This window comes from Tarenaya hassleriana, unplaced genomic scaffold (assembly GCF_000463585.1).
Source record: "Tarenaya hassleriana unplaced genomic scaffold, ASM46358v1 Cleome11, whole genome shotgun sequence".
Taxonomy (NCBI): Eukaryota; Viridiplantae; Streptophyta; class Magnoliopsida; order Brassicales; family Cleomaceae; genus Tarenaya; species Tarenaya hassleriana.
This window is the reverse complement of record NW_010961290.1, coordinates 2,227,037-2,236,843: the sequence shown is the minus strand read 5'-3', so window position 1 is coordinate 2,236,843 and position 9,807 is coordinate 2,227,037. Positions and strand designations below refer to the sequence as shown.

Here is a 9,807-nt window from a genome sequence, read left to right as displayed (position 1 = left end):
GTGACGAGGAAGTACGGTTCTTTGGCAACCGCGCCAACGTTCCATTGGCCATGGAACGGACTTCGGGTTTGCGTGTGTCACCCGTTGACTGGCAAATAAACCTGAGACCCGGGTAGTTGCGTGTGTCCCCCGGCGAGGTGGTACGGATATACTCTGAAAGATTTGAGCTCGAGTCTGATGAGTATTTTTCCGAGGCGGATGGTCGGCGAGGGGGAGTTAGCATAGAGCTGCTTCGCCCGGCAGTCGGCGGCATCGGGGATCGATGTCTGGAGTGGGTATGGGATGACCGGTACCGAGAGCCGTGATATCGGTGACCGATGAGGAGTATGAAGATCACTTGAGGTCCTCGCAAACGATTTTTGCTTGGACTGTTGCGCCTCGTGTTCGACACAGGCATGAACGAGTTGTTGTATTTACCTACGTGTGATATACACGTAGAGACGATTGACGGACATTGTTTGAGAATGCTGATTGATTCAATGATGATTGATTTTATTGAAATATCCCGTCGCATGTATATGTATATTATTGACTATATTGCTTGGCCGTTTTCAATAAAAATAGAAATCTCGGGTTACACCCGAATTCCTCCCTAAGCACGTAGCTTAGGACGTTGTTATGCAACGTTTCAGGTCGTGAGCAGCAACAGTGACTGAGGCAGACACGGGACCCGGTGACAGCTAGACTTCCTGATCATGTATAATTATCTTTAACGCATTCTGTTTTCAAAAATAAAGAGTGGTGATCTTCGAACTTTTTGTGTTATAGTTTTCACACCACTTGTATTATGTACTGGTACCGTTCCAAGCGTGTGCGAACGTATTGATGTATTTTATAATGTCTTCCGCTGTATTATATTTAAAATGGATCGTTTTAACTTTCCCGCGAGTTTATATTTCGAAATTTTCCGATTGTGATTTTATTGTCCACGTGGCACAACCTGTAAGCGGGATACGAGGTTACGGGTGTCACACTGCGTCAGTTATCTTTTTCACAATGGATGTAAATCTGAAACCAATCCCAATCACCTTAAATGGTGATAACTACTTCTATTGGTCCAAGGCAGCGAAGGTGATGCTTAGCAGTCGTGGTTTATGGACTCACGTTCTCAACAAAGAGACTCCTACCCCAGCTGACAGAGCTGCAGAAGGAGGAGATTCTGAAACCAAGCAAACACAACAAGAAGAAGGAGTGGATGCCTCCACTATACTGAAACGATCTGCCAAAGACGCAGAAAAATGGTACCAAGACGATCAGTTGGCCTTGGTCATTCTCCAAGGATCTCTGGAGAAGAATGTTCTCCAATCGTTCATTGCTCTTGACTCGGCCAAATCATTGTGGGATGCCTTGAAAAATACATACGATAATATCTCTAATATTAGTCGTATATTTGAGATAAAGAAAAAGATTTTTCAGCTCCAACAAAATGGCGAACAATTCACGAAGGTTCAAGGCGAGTTTTGTGCCTTGTGGAATGAGTTAGAGGAGATCAGACCTCCATCCACCGATCACAAAGTCCTCACCGAACGTAATGAAGAAGACAAGGTCTTTGCAATCCTCTTGACTTTGGATGCAAGTTACAATGACCTAGTCTACCATTTGCTGCGACAATCTTCACTTCCCAGGTTTGATGAGGTTTGTATGATGATTAAAAGAGAGGAAGGTGGACGTAACTTGTTTGCAGGTTCAGGTGAACTCGCCCATTACTCTCGGAAGTTTGATGAATCTGTTTTCCATACCGGCAAGACTTCTTCTTCCTCCAAGCATGTTCGAGATAGAAAGCCCGTTGTGTAACCACTGCAAACGATCGGGTCACACAGCCGATCGTTGTTGGATTCTGCATCCGCACTTGAAGCCCTCACGCTACAAGGATACCCCCTTAAACGTGAAGCAGCACTAAGCACGAGTAACACAGTGGTCTTTACAGACGATGAGATATCCGGCTTCAAACAACTCTTACTCGGCATGAAAAACCGCGAAACTGGTAACTTATCTGTTTCGTCTAGTTCTATTTCTAATCCTCAAATTGTTGTTGACTCGGGGGCAACAAACCATATGTTTCATGATCGCCGTTTATTTCTTGACATACGCCCTACATATGGTATAGTTTCCGTCGCCGATGGTAAGCCTTGTGTTATACAGGGAGAGGGCACAATCTCTCTCTTTGGTAAAAATCTGACGGCTCTTTTTGTTCCTGGATTTAAAAATAACCTTCTGTCTATACCAAAATTAATACAAGAAACGAACTGTAAGGTTATCTTTGATGCTAACGGAGTCGTTTTTCAGGATATTAAGACTGCCACCATTTTCGGGAAAGGAATCAAGAAAGACAATCTTTACTATGTTGAAGTCTCATCACTCGTTTCGCATTCTGCATTTCATACTCTTTGGCACGCTCGCCTTGGCCATCCGTATCCCAAAGTTTTACGCCTTTTAGTTCCAGATGCTAAGACTGACAATTTGGTTTGCGAAGCTTGTATTCTTGGCAAACATTGTCGTTCAGTATTTCCTATTTCCTCTACAGTTTATGAGAATATTTTTGACTTGGTGCATTCTGATGTTTGGACCGCACCTTCTTTTTCACGTGATGGATACAAATATTTTGTTACTTTTATTGATGAACATTCTAAACATACGTGGATTACTCTTCTCAAACAAAAGAATGAAGTCTTTGATGCATTTAAAAAGTTTCATGCTTATGTGTTTACTCAATTTGGTATTCATATCAAGTGTTTGAGAACAGATAACGGTGGTGAATACATGGGCGGGCAATTTCAGGAATTCCTCTCACGAAATGGTATGACACATCAACGATCATGTTCTCATACACCTCAACAAAATGGCGTTGCTGAGCGCAAGAATCGACATCTTATGGAGGTTGCTCGAACGTTGCTTTTTTATCGAAATGTGCCCAAACAATATTGGAGTGATGCCGTTAAGCTTGCATGTTATCTTATTAACCGATTGCCTACACAAATCCTCCGGGATAAGTCTCCATATGAGGTACTTTTTGATAAAAAGAGCTCCATCGATCACTTGAAAATTTTTGGTTGTGTGTGTTATGTCAAAGTTTCAGATACGGAGCGCAACAAACTTGCACCAAAGAGCATACGATGTGTTTTTGTGGGTTACCCTACCGATCAGAAAGGCTTTCTTTGCTATCATCCGCCTACGAGGCGTTTGTACACTTCTAGAGATGTTATCTTTATTGAACATATGAGTTTCTTTAAAGACAAGGATGGGACAGGGTTGGAAAATATAGTCGAACAAAGTCTAAACCCTTCTTCGACTTTGGATGAATTACTAATATCCTTCCAAAGAACATGTTCTCAACCATCAGATGATTCAGAACACTCAATTCAAAACAAGAATTCTTTGCTTCCAACCCAACACGACCATGGCAATCAGGGAGAAGCATCAACCCTTGTCTCACCAGATGAGTATGATAACCAGGGGGAAGCAACAACTCTTCACCCTCCAAACTTGGAAAACATCTCGGATGTTGATTCTCCACCTGAACAATCCTCCGACTTACACCCTGAGGGATTTTCTGGCGAGCCTCTATCACTCCGACGTAGCTCTCGGCTTCAGCAACCTACATGGAAAATCCGAGAGGCTACGGCTCAGGTTGCACACGTGTTGCCCTCAGATGTGTCATCTGTCTATGCCCCTCTCTCTCGTGACATCTCATCTGCCCGACATACACCAAATGAATGGTGGGAGGTTTGTCAACGACAACACTCCAATGTTGTTGTTTCTCACCCTATTGCTATATTTTCGCACTTAGATGATTATTCCTCTACTGATAAGTGTTTTTCTAGTATTCTCGAGCAGAGTTTTGAACCTCAAACTTATGAGCATGCTCGAAATATCATTGTATGGCAGAAAGCCATGCACGACGAAATTGCAGCCCTTGAGCGTAATGAGACATGGGAAATTACTGACCTCCCCCCTAATCGAAGAGCACTTGGTTGCAAATGGGTATTCAAGATTAAGTATAATAGCAATGGTACTATTGAGCGTCATAAGGCTCGGTTGGTTGCTAAGGGATTCACCCAAACTTATGGGGAAGATTATACCGACACTTTTGCTCCCGTTACTAAACTTTCTACTGTTCGTGTTGTGATTTCTATTGCTGCTAATTTTGCTTGGTCCATTTGGCAGATGGATGTGAAAAATGTTTTTCTCCAAGGGGATCTTGAAGAAGAAATTTTTATGAAGCTTCCACCGGGATACACGAAAATAACGAGTCCTGCTCAAGTTTGTCGCCTAAAAAAATCGATATATGGCCTCAAGCAATCTCCACGTGCTTGGTACACCAAGCTTCATGATGCGCTCATAACAAAGGGGTTCACTCGTAGTCACTCCGATCATTCGCTTTTCACTCATCACACGAACGCTGGTATAATCGTTCTCTTAGTTTACGTAGATGACATTCTTATCACATGGAGTGACATTATTGGCATTGAACATACTAAAATTTATCTTCGTCATGTTTTCGATATTAAGGATCTTGGTCTTCTTAAATATTTTCTTGGTATCGAATTTTGTCGCAATTCCGATGATCTTTTCTTATCACAACGGAAATATGTTCTTGATCTACTTCATGAAACGGGAAAGCTAGGCGTCAAACCTGTTCGTACTCCAATCGAAGCGCATTTCAAAGACCAACGCGAAGGGGAATTGCTTGACAATGCTGAACAATATCGTCGCATTGTTGGTAAGCTTATATATCTTACAATCACACGACCTGACTTAAGCTTTGCTGTGCATCAGGTCAGTCAATGGATGCATGCTCCAACTGTTACACATTGGCAAATGGTGGATCGTATACTCAAGTATTTAAAGGGAACACCGAACAAAGGATTATGGATGAGACGTAACAAACATACGGAGATCACGGCTTACTGTGATGCAGATTGGGCGGGTGATAGACTTGATCGGAAGTCTACGACAGGCTATTGTACATTTGTGGGAGGCAACCTTGTCACATGGAAAAGCAAAAAGCAGAATGTGGTATCAAGATCAAGTGCGGAAGCAGAATACCGAGCAATGGCAAATACAACCAGTGAACTCGTGTGGTTACGACAACTCTTAGAAGATCTTGGAATCAAGACAATCAAGCCAATTCCACTTCACTGTGATAATCAAGCAGCACTACATATTGCCGCTAACTCCGTTTTTCATGAGAGAACAAAACATATCGAGGTTGACTGTCACTTTATTCGAGAAAAAATTGTGCAAGGAGTCATCACAACCATGTACACTCGAAGCCAAGATCAACTTGCTGATATCTTTACTAAAGCTACTAGCTCTTTTGTGCTCAATAAAATGCTCTCCAAGATTGGCCTTACCGATATTCGCCGACCAATCTTGAGGGGGAATGTTGAGGGAACCGAAGAGACCGAAACCTTTGATAAAGCAAGTGACGAATTGAGGGGCCCAAGTTACGCATGCTGATATAAAGAATCCAAACCAGAGAATAAGGAGATTAGTTTATCATTATTCCCATCATCCACTTTCCTAGTTATGTGTAGACTAACGACACTTTACTTTTCCTTTTTAGCTGTAATACTCTTCTATATATTTGTATATAGTATACTAAGTAAGGTAAGTGAATAAACGCGTATTATCTTTTCCAACATCTTCCTCTGGTCTGAAGCTTTTCGTTCCTTCTTCTAAGCTTCTGTTCCCTGTTTAATATTCTCTCCAAAAAGCAAATCACATCTCAATGGACATTGTGTTTGAGTACAATGAAATATTGCAAAACCTTGTCGCGTGATTGGAAATCGATGGAGCATGTCGCTAGTTTCGTAGCATACCGATCGAATAATTCATCGACCACCCCATCTCCGAAGTATTCCTCTATGAGTCCATGGAAAACGGCTCGATATAGCGAGGCTATAAAGTCATTGGTTAACGGCAAACCCTCCATAGGATGAATCACTCTCTCGAACACTTCAATGCTAAAACGCTCATTTTGCTTTACCACTTCCAATTCACTCATATGCGGGAAGTATAAGGGCAAACTGAACAATTCAACCTTTTCTTTGCTTAATATCCCCTACATCGAAGAAACGAAAACAAAGGATGTTAGATCATCTTTTTGCGTGGAGCTCAATTTTGTATTGAATCAATCAAGCAATATCTCATAATTTGTGAGATATCTTACCGAATTCGCCATATCAACAAGACAATCTCCTATCATATCAATGGCAACACCCTTCCATGTATGAGCCATTGGAACACTGTTGGGTAAATACATTCCCGACATGATCAATAAGCCTCCGGGCACTAGCTCTTCCTCTCTAGCTCCAAGAAAATCCCCCATATCCTTCTTGAATTGAACTTTGTAAGCATTGGACACTTCTTCCACCAAATCAGAACACACAATACTGTCTTTGTTCCAAGCAGAAGATTTTTTGTTGCATACATCTTGTGGAACTTTGGACAACCAATGAAGTGCGTAGGAAGTGTGACCGATGTTGATAGTGTTTCTTGGAAGTACTCGATCGTAGAAGGAGCCAGGTACTCCGACTATAAAACAATGTTTATAAATGGAACGAGATACGTTTTTAAAGAGACTATTGAAATCGTTATTAAGTTTATCGTTAAAGAAAACATGGAATTCAAGATGATTTTGAGGTATTTTAATATTTCGTTGTTGGTACTTTAATTTCACCGTTTCTATGATATTTTGGATAGTATCAATAGTGTTAGATCCAACAGAACAACCGAAATCTGCAACTTTGAAAGTACTAAGGTCGGAACGCATGTGGAAAAGATCGAGTTTTTCCAAGACGGCTTCTTTGATCTTCCCTTTTGCACACTCTATTGCCGCTTTCTGTATTGCAAAGAACACATACTATTGTTGTTTCATGTAAATTGACAAAGAAATGCAACGAGGAAAAAGGTTATTTGATGTTCCGATATTTACTTACTTGGTATGAAGAATTGCGAACATAACTATGTGGTCCGTCACCGCCGCACATGGGGTTTGGTTGGGGCAATGCTGCCGCCACTCTATTTTCCTTCTCCATTCTCTCCTTTCTGCATCCACATCCGCATCCGCATCCACGTATCCATCCGTCCCATTTATAGATAAACTAGGAACCATCGAGTTTTAGAAGGCCAGCGTGCATTTTTTGACCTTTGAATTGTTTTTTCTTAAACCAACCAAAACAACGTGATAATTAATTCTTCAAATATCTTGTTTTAATGTTTTCAAATTTTGTTGATTAAATTTTTGTTTTAGGTTTAGTGTAGACCACACACACACACACACACACATATATATATATTCACACCGTCAGCATCTATTAACATTACGATTTTTTTATTGCTAAATATGCATAATTTTTTCAATTCTATAACATCACGTGTTTGTTAGCAGATCGACGAATACTAAAATACATATCGCTTAAGCACAATAAAATTTGTATATCCTTATGATGCTTTTTGAAATAAATAGGGTATGATAATCGTGTTCAAATAAATAGGATTTTTATTTTTATTTGAATACCATCCATTAATCAGTTTTTCCGAAATTCTCTTTCTGATAGTGGGACCCCATTATAGGTGCATTTAACATATATTTTTTTTATCTAATCATTTAAATTCTCGTGCTATTCGGAAAATTTAAATAATAAAATACGGACGATATTTTTAATTATTATCAGTAAAGATAATATAATATATCTTTTAAGAATTGATTGAATTACTACGAAAAAACCTCTTATTATTTGAGAGCAACTACCAAGCTATTCCAAGGTTCGGCAATTTCTATCCGTCTTTTTTTTTTTTATCTTTTAGATTTTTCCTTTTTTCCTCATTTTTTTTTTCAATTTTTTTGTTTTTTCTTCGGTATACTTACAATTCAGGCCCAAAGGCCTTTAACTCCGACACGCGAGTTTTGTATGATGGCAAAATTATGGGCCGTATCCAAAAATTATGATATATTAGCAATTTGGATTGAGTTTTTAGATCACACGTGCAAAATATTTATGAATTTGGCAGTGATTTTGGATATCTCGATTTTCAAAATCGGATATTGTGAAAATTTAACATTTCCGAACGTTGGGAGAATTGTGAAGGAAATATAACCTTCTTTTTCTCCTAGAGGGTTTGAATTCGTTGATTTAAATTTAAAATATAACCTCTATTCATCTGCCCATTTCTCTTCTAGGACGTGCACCGGCCTTTCTTTCCTGCAGGGTAGGGAAGAAGACGAGAGATAGAGAGAGAGAGAACAATGGCGACGGAGGTCATCAGAGGCGGCGAAGTCGGCGGTCGGGCTGTACTTCGGCGGAGTTTCCAGGTCGTATCCTTTCTCTCTTCTTGTCTTTGTTGTTCTTTTTCGGTTTTCCTTCTTTCGATTTTGTCTCCGGCGGGCTCGGGGTTGTCGAGGTCGTCGGATCTTGTCGACACTACGGTCCTAGTGAATTTTCCGGTGCCGCCCGGCCGAAACGTAGGCTCTGTTGAACCGAACTCGTAAAAATCTCTGTCTCTTTCCGTTTTCTTGTTTCTGTGCTGGACAAAATCGGACTAAGTCGGACTTGAATCGGAGAGAACGGGAGAGCCGTGCGCATTGACAAGTGATATCAGAGCCCCATTGGTGACGATCGAGGGCTGGATCTGTGACGAACAAGGTTCTGTGGCGTCAAATCTTTTTGAGTCTTGCTGCATCTGTTCATTTCGGTTTTCTCGGTCTCGGTTTCTCTGGTGTTCTTGTTTTGCTGTGGTTTCTTGTTGTTTCTGGTCTTGTTCTCAGGGAATCACAGTGGAGCTCCCGGAGAGGATCATGACCTCGCATGATTTTCATCATTACACGGCGCCGAGTTTTCAGAGCCTCAGGTCTTCTGTCTTGTTTTTTTTTTGTTGTCTACTTCTCCAACAGCAATCGCATTTTACCTTCAAACCCACCTTTCGTTTCCTTCTGTTTAGGTTAAATGTTACATGAGACAACTTCTAACCGGCCTTGATAATTGTCATAGTCACCACTAACAGGGAAAATGTTTTTCTATTATTGATAATGGGAAGAATACATCATAATATATAGCAAAATACAATAGAATATTCTAGTCATAATATCTAGGGTAAATTATAATCATATCAATGATAATATTCTAATAATAATATCTTCATATATACCCCTCAAGATGAATCATCTATGATGAATTCAATCTTGTTACATAAAAACTGAAATTGTGATCGTATTAAACGAATCATCTTCTATGTTGTAGTGTAGTTCAGACTTGAATCGGTATTGCTTGATAACGTTTGAAGAGCTTAAGAATTGTATTCGCAGAGGCTAATATGGCATGAAAGTGCGACGTGTATGCGTGAATTGGGTTGCACGACAATGAAGTCAGCAGCACAAAAAACTGCGGTGTATATAGCGGCTAGACCGGAGAAAAAAAAGGGATGCAAAAGCGCGACGCATAATTCGTGATAGTCTAACAGCGGGATAAGAGAAGAGAATAAAAATAAGTGACGTAAATACGTGGATCGACGATTGGAGTTTTCCAATCGAAAGAGACTAAAAGTCATGTCTAAAGAACTCACAACCACTACAAAAAAAAAATGGTCATTTCCAACGGGTAAATCCGTTGGAAATGGCCAAATTTCCGTTGGAAATTAACGTTTCCAACGGATTTCCAACGGATTTATCCGTTGGAATTTCGTCGTTAGAAATCGGTGTCCGTTGGAAAACCGTTGGAATTTTCAACGGAATTGCAACGAATTTTTCCGTTGGAAATTTCCAACGGATTTCCAACCGGCATCCGTTGGAATTTTCCAACGGATTTC

General features: G+C 40.4%; 1 protein-coding gene across 1 annotated transcript; it reads right to left on the bottom strand.

Moving 5' to 3' along the window:
- Positions 1–5,710: 5,710 nt before the first annotated feature.
- On the bottom strand, positions 5,711–7,021 carry LOC104805563 (probable S-adenosylmethionine-dependent methyltransferase At5g37990). The gene is made up of 3 exons (XM_010530174.1): positions 6,942–7,021; positions 6,173–6,844; positions 5,711–6,064 (listed from the first exon to the last, which is right to left on the bottom strand). The coding sequence occupies exons 1-3, from the start codon at positions 6,990–6,992 to the stop codon at positions 5,729–5,731; spliced, it is 1,059 nt and encodes a 352-aa protein (XP_010528476.1). The 5' UTR covers positions 6,993–7,021; the 3' UTR covers positions 5,711–5,728.
- Positions 7,022–9,807: the final 2,786 nt, after the last annotated feature.